This window comes from Leptonychotes weddellii, chromosome 6 (assembly GCF_054177405.1).
Source record: "Leptonychotes weddellii isolate Sample4059 chromosome 6, ASM5417740v2, whole genome shotgun sequence".
Classification (NCBI taxonomy): domain Eukaryota; kingdom Metazoa; phylum Chordata; class Mammalia; order Carnivora; family Phocidae; genus Leptonychotes; species Leptonychotes weddellii.
Window position 1 is genome coordinate 81,770,317 of NC_138374.1, and position 17,521 is coordinate 81,787,837.

The following is a 17,521-nucleotide window of genomic DNA, read 5'->3' on the forward strand; positions in this document are numbered from 1 at the left end:
AGAGACGATGGACTCTGAAAAACAAACAGGGTTCTAGAGGGGAGGGGGGTGGGAGGATGGGTTAGCCTGGTGGTGGGTATTGAGGAGGGCACATTCTGCATGGAGCACTGGGTGTTATGCACAAACAATGAATCATGGAACACTTCATCTAAAACTAATGATGTAATGTATGGGGATTAACATAAGAATAAAAAAAATATTTCTTACTTTTCAATAACGTAAAAGAAATCATGCTGAAGACAGTCTTTTTTATTAAATCTACAAAAAATAGAACATGATGAAGTTGTAATATCATCATTCCTTAGACACTTGCACAAACATTTAATCATTTAACTCAGTGATTCTCAAACTTGAGAGTATCACAGAATCATCACTTACTGAATTAGAATCCTGGGGTTAATGTGTGGCCCTAGCAGTTCGTTTTTTTTAAGATTTTATTTATTTATTTTAGAGACAGAGAGCACACGCACAAGAGTGGGGGTAGGAGCAGAGGGAGAGGGAGATTCTCAAGCAGGCTCCATGCTCAGCAGAGAGTCCCATGCAGGGTTCGATCTCACCACCCTGAGATCATAACCTGAGCCAAAATCAAGAGTTGGAGGCTTAACCAACAGAGCCACCCAGGTGCACAATGGCCCTAGTATTTCTATTTTTAAAAATAAATGTTTCTGAGGACATCAGAATTTGAAACATACTGATTTATCTATATTTGATACATGTGAAAAATTCAATGAAAATTTATCAAAATGAAGATAAATTTCTTTGGGCTATTTTATTCCTCATAATTGTTGTAAAAAACACAGATTTCTAATTGCTACTGGAGACTCAGTTGTGCAGGTAAGGAGCTACTTTAAGGTGGCACATAATTTCTGGTTAGTGTTCATGCAAACATAAGGCTATCATGGTCTATAAAATGATAAAGTTTTCAATAAGTTAAATTGTTCATTTGACCATTTTTGCTGGCTATTTCCAGTGTAACTCAGAAGGAACCTTGGTCACCACTGTGTTTAGATAGATATTGGAAGTCTAGACCATTTCCCACCCTGAAACACAAAATAGACCCCATGAGATGCCCTCCATCATGAACATCTCTCCTGTCACAGGTACCTTGGACCCCATGGGCCTCCTTTCATGACTATGAAAACCTCAGGCCCATCACAACCTGAATTCAAGATATTAGGGCCATTTTTAGGGTTCCAGAACAGTGGGTCATTGATTAAGAGGCCTGGAGTAAGGTTCTAAAATCTGTGTTTTTCAAACATGCTCTCCAGGTAGGTCTGATGAACAACCAGCCTTGACGATTGCCATATAGACCCTCCCAGAAATAGACTGAAATCTGCACATAGCGGTACTGCATGTGGTGGTACTGGGAACTGATGTGGTAATGTTGCTTAGAGCAGTTATTCTCAAATTTTAATGCTCTTGCTAATCTCCTGATAATTTAGTTAAAATAGTGGTTCTGGTTCAGCAGGTGTGGAACAAGGCTCGAAATCCCGCATTTCCAATAAACTCCCAGCGATGCCAGTGCTGATCCACAGACTATTCCAGAAGCAGGATGCCATGCACTGTATAAATCAGTTAGCCTTTGTGTGTTCTGGAAAAGGAGTTATGGAAATGCAAATTCCTTGCTCACTGAAATGGGAAAACTTGATTGTCAATCCAGTAACTGATTATTACAATTCCGTACTCAAAAGATTATTAGGGGCGCCTGGGTGGCTCAGTTGGTTAAGCGACTGCCTTCGGCTCGGGTCATGATCCCAGGGTCCTGGGATCGAGTCCCACATGGGGCTCCCTGCTCGGCGGGAGGCCTCCTTCTCCCTCTCCCACTCCCCCTGCTTGTGTTCCTGCTCTCGCTGTCTCTGTCTCTGTCAAATAAATAAATAAAAAAAATTAAAAAAAAAAAAAGATTATTAGAATAGCAGGTGAGTAGACATTTGTTTTGGATGAGAACAAGTCATTCCATAAATAGACTTGGATAAGAGTCACTAGTCCCCCACTTACCCCTACTCCTAACCACAGGAGAGGAATTTTGGTACATTGCTGTCTCGAGTAGGCACTTCACCTCCACTGAATGGATTGTGCATGCTGACCTGGATTCTCCTGCGTATAAGAGAGAGCCAGCTGTGGCCAGTGGATGACAAAATCCAGTGTGCTTCATTGTGAACCACAGTACGAGCAATAAAATCACACCTTGGGGTTCTCTGGAGGAAGCCCTGGTGGTTTCTGTGAGGTTTGCTCTAAAAACATTTCCCACGGGTAATGGTGCAGGTTTCTCTGATGTGGATGTAAGCAATTCTCTGATGGAAATGATATTATAACTGGTTTGAGTAGGATGGAAAGTAGACATGTTTCTCCCTCTTGTTTCTCTGGGAATGAGGGCTAGCCTGAAGAGCCCAGAGAAGGAATGGTGATGGATGGAAACAGGATGATTAAAAGGGAAGGTGGAGAAAAATGCAGGCAACAGGGAAAGAGGTTAATTCTTTTTTACCTGTTAGTATGATTCAGATGTAAAGTTTGACTTGGCAAAAAGTTTAAACAAATCAGGTTTGGACAAACTGTCAATTCAGTTTCTGGATGCCAATGTCAGTTCAATTTTCGGATTTTATCGTGAACACATCAGTCATTAGGCTAATAGTACCACCAGTAATTACCATGTAGTTCACCATTTGTTTGAAAATGTAAAGAGTAAGACAGGTCAAATGCAAATATACTTGCCCTTTAACAGCAATGTATTTAGTAGAATCACAGCCAACAGCTATTTGGAACACCTAAAATGAAGCATTTAAGTGGTGAGATGTGTGGTTCTGATTCCCATGAGCTAAAATGTTACTACAGTGAAAAGTGATTACATTTTAGTTTTGAAATAATAACCCTTTAAATGTAGGGTTTTGTTATACTTTTCTGTGCTGTTTTACACCTTCTTTCTGATCACATTTTTTCTGTCTTTGCTTCCTGTTGCCATTACTGCTCACAAGGCCCAAAGGTTAGTTCTCTGCTTTTTGACATCAGTATCTCAGAGAACTAACCCAATCTCATCTTTCAGCAGCACGTCTACCACCATCATCATCGACTGTGTTCTTCCAGCCTGCACCTGACTCAGTGGCAGCTGGAGGGTTTCTGTAATATATCTTGCTATTCGTTTGACCAGAGACCTGGTTCTTCCCTGACTAGGATGGCTATTTCTATTTCCACCTGGTCCAGGACACTTACTGCTGTCTACCCTGCAGGGGTAGACACCCCCAGGCTTCCTAAGTGGGATCTAGACACTTGCTTTTGGTCTTAAACATGTCCTGTACGTTGCATTTCTCCACAAGGTGAATCTGAAAAAAACTCTAATACTCCCTACCCTGAAGAAGGATGTGGGGATCAGGAGGGTGGGAATAGGGAACCATGTCCAGACAAGCTTGATGGATTTAAAGAGTTATACCTGCTAAACCCAGACCTTTCTGCCTTCATGAAAAGGCATGCTCCACAGCAGGAGTTCAGGCATTTTATTGCCTGAACCACCTGATCTCGGTCCCAGGACCTGATTTGTTCTGTCAGCAACTCTACCCACAGTCCTTGGTGTCCATCATCATCAGATCTTTGTTTGTTTTTAAAGATTTTATTTATTTATTTGACAGAGAGAGAGAGAACACAAGCAGGGGGAATGGGAGAGGGAGAAGCAGGCTCCCCGCCGAGCAGGGAGCCCAATGTAGGGCTCTATCCCAGGACCCCAGGATCATGACCTGAGCCGAAGGCAGTCGCTCAACCAACTAAGCCACCCAGGTGCCCCAGATCTTTGTTTTCTCATCAGATGTGTTCAGAAGCGTGCGCCTGCCCTTTATTTTTACTAAACTATCCATATGACACCCTTGGTTGACTGAGGTCCTCAAATCTTTCAGTCAAGACCCACCATCACTTGATCCCTTCTCTTCTGGCACCCAGTTGACAAAAATCAACAACCACGCTTAGTATTAAAAATCTGAGTTGACCTGCAGGTAGATATCGAACAGAAGCACTGGTAGAGAGTATGGGAAGTGTGAATCAGGCTGTTTTCTAGGTTACCCACTGTGATAGGGCTGACAGTGTACTCAGGACTGGATACCTAATTAGAGAAATTCTGACATACAGCCCAAATGAAAACAATGAGTGCATTCTTGGTCTTCTTTATTTAATATTATTCTCTGAAATGTGGAGACAGGGCAGGACTGCTCTTCACTTAGCCCAGGGTCAGACACAGCACATTCCCCCTAACTGGACAAAACAACTGAACTGAGACAGGAATTCTAAAGGTCCTCAACACAGAAATGTTGGTAGATAATGTGTTAGGCTGTAGTCATCTCTCCCTGGGAAAATTCATGCTGGAAGGAATTACTAAGGCTTTCTGGGGACTGGCTCACTGGGGTGGCTTCCCTGCCGACCATACAAACTACCGGCTGCCGACACAGAGGGTGGCTAGGTTTGAACTGCCCGTGTCTTGGGGTGTGCCGAGCAAGGAAGAGAAGGAACGAACCTGTAGTATTGGTTACTTTGTGACAGGCACCGTGCTGGGCACTTTAATGATCTCATTTAATGCTCTCAACAGAGCAGATAAATACCGTGAGATAGAAGTTACATTTCCCTTTTAGGGTTGAGGCCCCAGAGACTCAGTGTTTAGTAGCTTGCCCCGGCCAGTGGGTGGCAGAGCTCCGATCGGAACTCAGGTTCGATTAACCTGCTTTTGTAATACCGGGGCTGGGCGGAATACAGTGGATGGGATCCCTAACACATCTATTGATTAGGAAAGCAAGGTGCTTCTGGAAGGCGTCTGTACGGAACAAGCAGCTGAAGATGGAGAGCCCAGGCGGAGGCTGGGGAAGAACTGGCTACGTTGCTGTTTCTTGCTTCCTGGGCAGATGAGGCTGTGTGGGCGGCGCGGTGGGCAGACAGAGGGGAGGGGCTGGTGTGCACCTGCAGGCAGTTTTCCCGGGGAAGCAGGGTGGGTGTCGGCAGCGCTCAAGCTCGGCTCAGGGCTCCCTCCAAATTCATGGAAGCTTGCCCTGGTAGGAACAGGCTCCTTGTGCTGGGGTCCTGAAGGGCAGGGACTGCATATTGTGTACCTTTAAATTCTTCTTGTAGGCATTCCTTGCTGTGTTACGCCTGGTATATAGTAGGCGCTCAGTGTATGCTTATTGATTGATAGTTAGGCTGAGAGGGAATAAAGCGAGGAGGCATCCCTCAGGGTAGAACAGACTCAGGAGAGGTGGTGGCCGGACGGATCTGTGTTCAGTTACCTGGACCCCACACTGCTGTATCGCCACGCTGTGCTTTTGTAGATGCGGCTTCCTGGAATTCCCTTTGTATCAGCCTGCTCACCTTCCACGTACTCTTCAACATTTTATGCCTCACCTTGCCCCTCCCCAGTCAAAAGTGCCCGCTCTTCTGGGCTCTCTGATGACTGTGCATCTCATACTCCCCTAGAGTAGCTTTTGTTTGCCCCTAGGGAAGAGCCAGTCTTTTCATCTTTGTAACTCCTGGTTACCTAGCAAGGAGACTGAAGCTAAGGAACACGGTAGGTACACAATAAATTTTCGATTTTAATTTTTTTTGAATGAAGAAATGATAAATGTAGACCTAACTGGCCGTCTTCTCTGACAAACCATATCCCACTTGAGTTCCCATTCATTTCAGTTTTCCTTTATACAGTTTTACCTCCAAAATTATTTTTCATTTTTGTATGCGTTTCTACACCTCACTTTCGATGGTAAACGCCAGGAAGATGGAACCGTGGTCTGTCTCCAAAGTGAAATAAGGCGCCCCCCCCCGCCGCCCCCGTGAGACATGACACACCCCGCCCTGGATGAAGGGAGTGCTATTGCTTGTGAGGATTTTCCTGCCCACCGCCTGTGGCTTTACTGAAGTAAAGGTGTTGATCCACCTCTGTCACTTACCTTTTGGGCTATTGGACATGCTCTTGCATATTCACTAGGCCGAACCTGCACAAGCCGAAGGCCCGTGTTCTGGTCTCTAGGAGAAACGGCACACGTAGGTAGTTACAGAATCACAAGGGAGGCAGGCACTGAGTCCGCTTTCCCATAGAGCCCATGGAAAGTCCCATGGACACTGGGTGACGGGACCCCAGGAGGAATTCTAGAAGCCTGGGAGGGGGTGGTGGGGGTGACTGCTCGCTGCTTCTGCGAAGGCAGCGGTGCCCTGTGGTCACTTCCTGAAGTCACCCTCACCTCACGGCGGGCTAGTGTAGGGTCGGCCCAATGGGAAACAGAAATGAGTATCTATCATTTCCACCGCCCACCCCCGCCCCGTTTCATTAACACCCTCAGTCCCTTAACATCTCTAACATTAGGTCCTGCTTTCTAATGATCTTAGAAGGCCACAGATGCTCTGTTCTTTCTCTAGCCTCTACGGATCTTTTCCTCCTATTGAAGACACTTTTGGAACCCTAAAGCGTAAGTTATGAGATTAGTTTTCTGAGCCACGTTATGCTGCAATACTATATGGTCTGACTGGAAGCAAAAGTGAGATCAAATTTCTAGGTTCTGAAGTGCATAAGAATCATTTTGTGCTCAGACAAAATGGGAGGGGTCAAAAATCGCAGAAAAACTTTTGAAAGTTTTATTGATACTCCGCCCCCGCTAAGGTTTTTACTTTTTGAAAAAACTGGGGAAAAAGAAACTAACCACAAACAAATGTTCTTTTTCTTCCAATATTCGTCGCATTTTAATATTTATTTATTTGTCATATATTAGGTATAAAATGTAATAAGTGAGGATACAAATAGCACATTTTATATTTTTAAATCACTGTACCATATTTCATCAATTCTAAGATACATATTTTTTCTCATTTAACACCCTTAAAACCAGGAAGCACCTTATAATTATGCCAATTATGGTTTGTCTTCCAGTGTGATGGAATCTTTGATTTGACAAATACAGTAATATAGTCTAGATCTATGAACGACACTCGAGTAAATATCGCATCTACAATTTTCTATACAATGTTTCTTATAAGAAGGTTTTTCTTTTCCTCTACTACAGCTGACTTCAAAGCTTTTGGCATTTTTTTCTCAAGTCTTGGACTGACCTGAAGTATCCTGGACAATTTGATATGTATTGGACAGCAATAGAACTCTGAGTAAATATCCACAAAACCAAAAATACCCCCAAGGAACCCACAACATTAGAAGCATCCAGAGAAAAGTTGGTGGGTGAGTGAGGGGGTGAGGCGTGAATTGAGCCTCCCTTGACTACAGTCTCCAGAGCAGTCTTTTCTCTCTCCCCTTCCTGGTCGCTCTCTACCACTTCATTCTGTTGTATTTTCCTTTCCTTTTCTTTTTTTAAAGATTTATTTATTTTAAAGAGAGAAAGAGAGCCGGGGCAGGGACAGAGAGAGAGACAGAATCTCAAGCAGATTCCCTGCTGAGTGTGGAGCCCAACATGGGGCTCGATCCCATGACCCTGAGATCATGACCTGAGCTGAGATCAAGAGTTGGATGCTCAACCAACTGAGCTACTCAGGCGCCCTCCTGTTTTATTTTCTTTACTGCACTTATAACTACTTGAAATTATCTTGTTCATTTATTTGATTACTTGTTCTTTGTCTTCTCTCACTAGAGATATGTCCCATGATGGCAGAACTTCATCTTACTTGTTCACCATGTGTTTTGAGCACCTACAAAGTGCTTGGCATAGAGAGGGTGTTCAAACTCACTTGGAGGAGCAGCAGACTAAGGAAAATGGACTTTTTCCTAGAAAAACAATGCTATTTTTCCAGAAAAATCTATCGAGTCAGGACATAATGACGGCCATAGAATGCCTCAAGACACAATTCCAGGTCAGTTATTTCCTCCAGAAATGATGTGCTCAGGTGCTACCTATTCCAAGAGTCAAAGATGATGTTTTCTCTGATTCTACTCATAGTTAAAGGCCTTCTCACATTAGAGTTCTAGTCTACCCAAGGATAGTATGCAAAGATTTTGGGATGGGAATGAATGATAACACATGCTTGAAAATTACTGAATTAAGAAATAGCCCATTTTTCACTTGATGGAATGAGCACTGGGTGTCATATGCAACTGATGAATCATTAAACTCTACCTCTGACACTAATACACTATATGTTAATTGATTTTAAATTAAAAAAAAGAAATAGCCAGTTTTTTTCATCTTCAATTGGACAAATGGAAACCTCTAGATATGTTTCATTTAATTACAAGGAGTATTTTACACTTTTATACAGAATAATAATTTCACATCTAATCAGACACTTAAAGAAATTTGAAATCTAGATATTTAAAATGACATGAGGCCATGTAAGTAAAAGAATACCTACAAATCAATCATCTCAATAGCACATTTCACATCAAATAGGTTCTTTTAAAAGTCATACTTACTGCAACTTGAAGTAGTCATCTACTGCCTCATAATTTATATTCTGAAAAAATGTTACTGTCTGGAAAAGAAAATGAACATTTGTGTAAAACATGAAAACTGGGAATGGGGACAATGAATACTTTCAGGACAGATTTAAACCTTTCTCTAGGTAAGAAAAAGAATATATTTAGCATTTTTTCCAATTTCTTTTCTTTTCCTATTTCAGAAACTCCAATTATGGACACATTAAATTTCCTTGTTACATTTTTCTTATTTTCTCTGCTAACTGTATCTTATGAAGTCCTTTTATTTATATTGCTTCTCTCTCCCTCTTCACTTACTTTTGTCCTTGCAATATTCTTATTTTCATTTATGTCCTGAAGTGCAGCCAGCTCTCTCCCATTTCCTAATCACCTTGTCTCTGGACCTTTTTATTTCTTCTTTGAGGTTTTTTAAAATAATTACAGATATCATGTTGTCAGTAATTTTTGAGACTATGAGGAATTATTTGCCTGAACCTTCTTCTCTTGCTTTTGAGTAATTAAAAAAAATCCATTTGCCTTTTTGTATATGTTCCTTGCTATTTTCTTCCATCTGGGGCATGTTTCATCTCAATTTTCAGCATTCCAGAAGGTTTCTATCTTTTCAGGATGAAGCCATTTACAGAACATGTGTGATATTAGAGGCAAAAAATTATAAGCCTCACATTTTTAAAGCATGGTAATTATAGTCATTATATCCCCTAAATTACATTTTTGGTGGTAGTTCTTTGTTATATATGTAGATAAATGATAGATAGATGGATAGATAGATAGATAGACAGATAGATAGATATAGACGTCTATCTAGATATCTTCAAAGAGATCAGTTTGGTTCTGGCTAATCTGGTGTAATTAGAACGGGGACATTGTGCCTCTAAAATGACCTTTGCAAAAAATATTACTTCTGAGACAGGTTTATTTATTCATATGTTGGATGCTAAGTGGTATGACACAAAATATATAATCTTTCGTGAAAAAGTTGAAGGCTGTGGAGGTCATTATATTAAAAATAAATCTAGTTCATGCTCAAGGAAAGGAATTAATTGTCAAATTTCCACTTGTGTTCTATTGTACACCATATTTTTCTTCATATGTAATTGTTAAATAACTTTATAAAGATGTTCTTGCACATAATTAGGCCTGAAGATTTTAATATTTTGTGAAATGTAAGCATATTCTTCAAGTTTTGCTTATCAATTGTCACTTAAGTGGTGCTCAAACTTGGGTCTGTAACTCAACCAACATATATGTATATTATTTTGGATTATAATCACTGAAAATATTTACCTAGTGGAACTATTTAAAAAATATATTTTGTGGATGTGATCATCTGCTTAAAAACCATTTCATTATAAATAACTAAGAAATGATTTGGATCCTGAAATCACTTCCTCCCATGGACACACCAAATTTATAGCTACATATAGAACAATGTTCTATCCTGAAATCACTTCCTCCCATGGACACACCAAATTTATAGCTACATATAGAACAGTGTTCTATGAAAGAAACCCCAAAACTAGCTGAGCAACGCCTACACATTAGGTGAATGAGAAAAAACAAAAACAAAAACAAAAACCCACATAGAAATATGTAGTGTAATTACTAGATCATAGGGTATTTTCATTTTTAACTTTTTGAGGAAAGTCCATACTGGTTTTCTACAGTGGCTGCACCAGTTTGCATTCCTACCAATATTGCAAGAGGGTTCCCTTTCTCTACATCCTCACCAACACCTATTGTTGCTTGTGTTTTTGATTCTGGCCATTCTGACAGGTGTGATACATGCACCCCTATGTTCATAGCAGCATTATTTACAAAATGGTGTATATATGGAATATATACCATATATATGGAATATTATCCAGCTATTAAAAAGAATGAAATTTTGCCATGTGCAATGACATTTTTGGAACTAGAGAGTATAATGCTAAATGAAATGAGTCAGAGAAAGACAAATATTATATGATTTCACTCATGTGTGGAATTTAAGAAATAAAACAAATGAGCAAAGTGAAAAAAAAGAGAAAGAGACAAACCAAAAAACAGACTCTGAACTCTAGAGAACACACTGATAGTTACCAAAGAGGAGGAGGCTGGGGGCTGGGAGAAACAGGTGGTGGGGATTAAGGAGTACACTTGTCATATTGAGCACTGGGTGATGTATAGAATTGTTGAATCACTATATTGGTACACCTGAAACTAACACAACACTATATGTTAACTGTACTGTAATTAAAATAACTTAATAAAAAATTAGATGTAAAAGCAATCTTAATAAAGTAAGATTTTTATGGAATCAAATTTTAAAAAACTTGCTTAATGTTATCAGCTGATAAATGACAGAGACAGTATTTTATCAAAACATGCAAAATTTAATGTTTCTTTGTCCTTGGTCATTTGTATATTTTGATTGGTAACTATATTTTGAAGTTCTGAATTGCAAATGGGCAAATGTACATTATGCAGCCCATTCTTGGAAAGAAAACTTATGAGAGCTTATGCAGATATTGCAGCTAGATAATCAAAGAAAACTTTCCTGGGCTGAAGGAGAGTGTAAATCTTTTCTGTTCTTGTTCTGGAAGGAAGGGGGTACCTCAGTTTCAGAAAAGTGAGTTACACATACACCTTGTTTCTTGAAACATGATCAATCCAGTCTTATTTTATTTAATTTATTATGTTTTACTTTTCCCCTGTATCTTCTTCCCCCATTCCCTTCCCCTCTTCCTCTTCCCCCTATGTGCAGGCCCCCATAACATATATCAAACAAGCATGATGTCATCATATTTGATGACATATGATATATTTGATCTGATATCTGTCCTTGGGATCTTGGTATCCGTGTAAAATGAGTAACGCTTTTCTTTTTGTTCCTTGTGATTTACGTGTAGGTGTTTGCAATTTTTGTAAACGTTACTCTGTGATGGATCTCAGTTCCTTCCTTGACACTATTTTCCACTCGACACTGTTTTAAGATTTATCCATATGTCTGTATGCAAATCTAAATCAGCTCTCTGTGTTTCTAAACCTGTTTATGCCAGATTGTGGTATTATGGTAGTTGTGGAATTAAACATTATGGACTGATGAAATTGAGTGTAAAAGGAAAGTAGAGTTATTGTTTCCCTGAGAACAAAATGGATTGCTCTGGAAAGTTTTAATAAAACAAGTCCCTGAAGAAATTGCTGAATTAGGTATGAGCAAGATAACAGTAAGAAGTTGGACAAAATGAAAAAATCTAGAACTCTGATGGCTTTGCCAGTGTCATTAATTTTTTTCCCTCCTCTATTTTTAAAAGATTTTATTTATTTGAGAGAGAAAGAGAACATGAGCGAGAATGGGAGGAGAGGCAGAGGGAGAGGGAGAAGCAGACTCCCCGCTGAGCAGGGAGCCTGACAAAGGGCTTGATCCCAGGACCCCGAGATCAGAGGCTTAACCAGCTGAGCCACCCAGGCACCCCCCGCTTTAAAGAAACAGAAGTGGGAACTCAGAGATAATGCATTATGAATAAGGTTATGCAAGAAAGGAGAGGAGATGCTCCAGTAAGTTGACTTATTTCAAAGAAAAGTCTGTAGGCCTATTTTAAAAGGTTGATTAATGAATGCACATCCATTTATTTAAGTTAAAGTACAATGTTTCATTCATATCAGTTTCATTTTTTATGATTCTCTGTTTTAACTGATTTTGGAATTAACTGAACATTTCATTCCATCGCATCTGTTAAGATGCCCACTACTGTATATGCTAAAGAAATCTGAGCCCAGAAAGAGAAGGTGGGAAATAGAATATACAGTGTTTGGGAAGGAATTGTAGTAGATGTAAAATGGTTATGCTATAATGTTCATTGGAAAGTAGTCTACAAAATAATATATACAGTACATTTGTACCTAATTGTGCTGGATCGTCTGCAAAGTTAGCTGCAGTAATCCCTCCCATTCCTGTAGGCACCCCCCTTTATAGGGTAAGTTTGCTGTTTTTCCGTCAAGAGGTAGACTCTATTTCTCCATCCTGTTAACCTAGGCTGTCCTTGTGAATTGCTTTGACAAAGAGAATGTGGCCAAACATAGGCCTCAAGAGGCCTTCTGGGATCTGCTCGTACTGTGTTAGAATACTGCCCAGAGACTCTCTTGGGAGAAAGCCAGCTCTGGCCTGGATGATAGAGGCCACATGGATCAGAGACAAGTGCTCAGCTGAGGCCCCTTATTCACACAAGCCAGTGCATGCACCAACCACTTGATGTGTGGTTGAGGCCATCTTAGATCACCTTGTCCCAGACAAGCTACCAGATGACCACCTCATGAATGAACGCAGACAGATGAAACCAGCACTATCGCCCAGCTGCTCACAACCCAAATTGTTGACAAATAAAACTGGGTGCTGTTTGAAGCTGTCAGGTTTTGGGGTGGTGTTATATAGTACAAAAGATAGCAGAGAGAAGTCTACACAAAGCCATGTGTTTAAAAAAAAAAAGGAAGCAAATAATACAATTGACATCAAAGAGTTCTGCAGGAAAGTGCTTTTAGGCGGCAAAGATATTTGCCTTGGATATTGAAAGTGAAAATTGTGGCTCAGGAGCTAATGGCTTATCATATTACTATTTATTAAAAACTTGTATATTTCTCAACATTTTCTAAGCTAAACCTAGAAGGAAAATCTGTTTTAAATGTTTATAAATATATGTATATATATATATTTATAACAGATGAAGAAAGTTTCAATTTCTTTTCAAATTAAACATTTTTTACCACAATCAGCTAACAGAAATTACTGCAACAAGAGTCAAGATGACGTAAAATTAAGGATAAATGTTTGTTATCAGAAAACTTCATTGAATGTCACCAATGATGTTAGATACTATATTTTTCGTGACAGGATAAAAAAATGTAAATATTTTAATTTTACATTTATTACAATCAAATGAATAAATTTTAAAATATTAACTTACCATGGTTTTAGTGCAGTATCCTAGGGCGATTTCATAGTGAACCTGTTCTTTCTCTTGTAATATATTTGGGCCGTATGATTCCACAACAATATACAGACCAACATTTTCTGGATAGACTATTTGAGCCCAAATGGACAGGTTCTGTCCCTTGTCCAAAAAGTAAAAAACACTTAAAATATTATTATGAAATGCCATGTAGGGGCATTTTTCTTTTGTAGTGAAATGTACACTTTGTGATTCCAGTTTTAAAGGATATTCCCGTGGCTGTACTGTGCCATTTTCAAAAACATATATGAGATATATTTGAGCAGATGAACTCAATAAAATTAATGACTTCATTGTGCTATTTGTCCATAAATGTAGTTTTATTGCAGCTCTAATATTGATCTTGAAATAAAACATTATGTTATTTTCCATTTTTACCACAACATTTCCATAATAATCTGGAAAAGAAGGAGAAAAGCTTGTGTTATTCTAAGTAACCATAAATCCATGCACTTTTAACCAAAATAATTTCTTTTGTAGTAATGAAGGATTTATCTGTTTTGAGAAAATTAGAGTGTGCAGACACAAACCTGCAACTTTTATGTGATGCTGGAGAGCTTCTCTCCCACTTTGTAGTAGAACAATTCTTTTCCTGGATAGATTCTTCTTGTACTTACGACATCACTTTATATATGACACCACTTACATAAAAAGCTGGAATTAGTGCACTAAATAATAATGAGCATAGACATGCAGGAATAGTATTATTAGGAAGCATTGTGCTATGGATGGAATTGTGTCCCCCCCGCAAAAATGGATAGGTTGAAACCCCAGCTTGCATTGTGACTGTATTTGGTGATAATGTCTTTTGGGAGGTAATGAAGGCTAAACTAGGTCATAAGGGTCCTAGTCCAATATGACTGGTATTCTTGTAAGAGGAGGAAGACATAAGATCTCTCTGTGCATGCAGGTGGGGGAAAGGCCATGTGAGGACACAGTAAGAAGGGGCCCGTATCTCCAAGCTAGGAAGAGGGTCCTCGCCAGAAACCAACCTTGGTATCACCTTGATCTTGGACTTCTAGGCTGCGGAACTGTGAGAACATACATTTCTTTTGTTTAAGCCATGCAGCCCATGACATCTTGTTATGGTAGTTATAGTAGAGCAATACAATTGGGATAAAGAAATGGGTGTGTGTGTGTGTGTGTGTGTGTGTGTTGTTATGTCTTCAGGTTCACTCTATAAATAATAACCAACTTCCTTCCCTTAACAGAGTATTATGTCTAAGTCACAGAGGTTTACAGACAATAAGTCTCAAATTCTTTGGAAGTAACTGTAACTGTAAAATGAACAGTTGGACTAGTTGATTTCATAGCTTTTTTCCAGACATGACATTCTCCGTGGATAAGTTCTAGGGATATACTTTCCCTAATTTAAAACAACAACAAAAACAACAACAACACTTTAAGGGGACTGACTAAAAGGAGGAAGTTCAATTCATAGAGTGAGGAAGGTTCAGAGTGTATTGTGCTTATGCATCTTACATTTGAAATTTGAATAAATAAGTGGCATTTTCACAAATTACTGTAAAACTCCTAAATCAGCAATGTCAATTGTTGTTAGAATCAGAATACTTTAATGAGACATCACTGTCCACATACATGTCCTTATAACCTTAAGTTCTCATGTAGTGATAATGTTGTCAGTAGGAATTCAACCATATGATAATGCTGGTGAAATTGTTATGTTGATCGGTAAGGTTAATATGCAGCTCGGAATATTTTTCGGAGTGTTTTAGTATAACTGCAAGGGCAAGATGCCCTTCCTGCTGAGGCAACACACATGGGGCATCAAACACCAGCACTAACATGTCGGTGACTCGGGATGTTGAGGCACTTTGGGCAGCACAGAGAGAGAGCACAAGGAGGTGAAGGGCACAGAGAGAGGGAGACAAGCAGACTCCCATTGAGCAGAGAGCCTGATGTGGGGCTGGATCCCAGGCCTGGTATCATTACCTGAGCTGAAATCAAGAGTTGGATGCTTAACCAACAGAGCCACCCAGGCACCCCGCTCATTAAAACATTACAAAATAAACTTTGGATTAAATGTGAAGTTAAGATGAAAATTAGGAATTATTTGCAAATGAGATTAAAAACACTATATATAAAGGTTTGTGGATGCAGCTAAAGCCACAGTGAGAAAAATGTATAGCCCTATGTTTATTTGTAGTTTTAAGTGCTTAGAAAACAAGACTGAAAATAAATGAACTAATCATTTACCATAAGAAGCAGGCAACAGATACCAAAGTTATAAAAAGAAAGCACAAGTGAAGAATCAAGAATGACAAAAGCAGAAATTAAGGAATTATATAGAAAGAAGATTTGATAAACAAGCCAAGAGTTCCTTTCAAAGGAAAAGAAAACAAAACCAAAAAACCATAAGAATAAGAAACAATATTTTGCAAGTCAAAGTAATAAGGGGTGGGGTACAGACAACATCATAAATGAGAAAGGGAATACTATTACAGATGATAAGCAGTCTAAAAATTAAAATGGGAAACCTTTGCCAATAAGGTTTATTAGAAAATCCAGATAAAATGAGTGATTTCCTAAGGAAACACAAACTTCTAAAATTGACTAAAGACACCCATCTACACCCAGTGTGGGGCTTGAATTCATGGCCCCAAGATCAAGAGTCTCATGCTCCATCAACTGAGCCAGCCAGGCACCCTCACGGCAACTTTTAAATAGTGGGTTATTTGAGAAATGGAAATGCTGCAGGCTGAAGTCTTTTAAATTCATCTTTCATATGCTTATGGACAGTTTAGACTTTTTATCTCAGCATTTCCAAATGGCTCTTGGTAAAACATTCAGCCTTTTAGGTCCCTCTAAAATTTATCCCCTGTTGATTATTCTAACTTTATCTCCTTATCACTGTGGTCAGTGGCCTTTTAAAAACACAAATATGATTCTGCTTCTCTTTTGCTCAAAACTCTTTAAAACCCTATATGGGCCTTAGAAGAAGGTCTGATTTCTTCACATGACTTATGAGGACTCTCATAACCTGAACTTGATTTCTCCAGGAGAGATTTCTCCTTCTTCTCTCTGGAGAACTCTGTTTCAGCAGTGGATTATCTTTCAAGGCCTGGATTGTACCCTGTTGTCTCTGTGTCTGGGTTGTTGGGCACCCCATCCCCACTGTTGTCTTCACTGCCTAACTAACCTCTACCCATTCAGCAGGACTCAGCTTAGACAGCACTTCTTCAAGGAAGCCTTCTGTACCTTCCTCTCCCCTAGAATGGGTAAGGTACTCGATCTGTGTGCCTCTCTAGCACCTGAGGTTGGCTCTGTCATAGCATTAGCCATGTTGCTTTATTGTGTGTTTGTCTTTACCCTCTGCAATTTTGTAAACTCTGAAAGGGTGGGAATTCTGGGGCTTCTGGGTGGCTCAGTTGGTTAAGCATCTGAATCTTGGTTTTGGCTCGGGTTGTGATCTCAGGGTTGTGAGCCCTGTGTGGGGCTCTGTGCTCAGTATAGAGTCTGCTTAAGATTCTTTCTGCCCTTCCCCCTGCCCTCATACAAATACACTCTCTGTCTCAAATCAATCAATCAATCTTAAAAAAAAAAAAGAAGAAGAAAGGGTGAGAATTGTGGCCAATTTCTACGCTATCTCCACCTCCCAGCAGAGCGCTTCACCAATAGTGCATGTTCAATGAATATTTGTTCATCCATTTATTCAAAAAAGGACCTATTATATATTATTTTAGACACTGTGGGCAAAGCAGCAAATATAACAAAGTCACACAGAGCTTGTTTTTTCATGGAAGATTCAGTTAATTTAGAATAAGCACACATGTAGTTTGTTAGGTAATGAGAAGCTCTGTGAACAAAATGAAGTATAAGGGCCAGAGCACGGGAGCTAGGGCAGGGTCAGGGAAGAGCTCCCCGATCAGGTGGCATTCGGACTCAAACCTGAATTAAATGTAAGAGTCATGCAGACATCAAAGTGAAGAATTATCTGGCATATGAAACAGTAGCTATCCAAGGAACAGCAAAGAGCCTAGTTTGCAACGAGGTAACAGCGAACAGAGGGTTAAGTGACAGGAGAGGACATCAGAGTCTGGAGTCACACCACATACTGCTTTTCAGGCCATAGTAAGGGTGTTGGATTTTATCCAAATCCAAAGTGATATAGAAAGCCGAA

General features: G+C 39.7%; 1 protein-coding gene across 1 annotated transcript in view; it reads right to left on the reverse strand.

Annotated features, from left to right (window-relative positions):
• The window catches only part of CATSPERE (catsper channel auxiliary subunit epsilon), a 150,093-nt gene that overhangs the window by 31,089 nt on the left and 101,483 nt on the right, over window positions 1–17,521 (reverse strand). The window contains exons 10-14 of the mRNA XM_081824485.1: window positions 13,336–13,778; window positions 8,372–8,430; window positions 5,910–5,985; window positions 2,713–2,765; window positions 208–258 (exon numbers count right to left, since the gene is read on the reverse strand). Coding sequence (XP_081680611.1) covers window positions 208–258; window positions 2,713–2,765; window positions 5,910–5,985; window positions 8,372–8,430; window positions 13,336–13,778 — 682 coding nt within the window. The remainder of the gene's footprint in view (window positions 1–207; window positions 259–2,712; window positions 2,766–5,909; window positions 5,986–8,371; window positions 8,431–13,335; window positions 13,779–17,521) is intronic.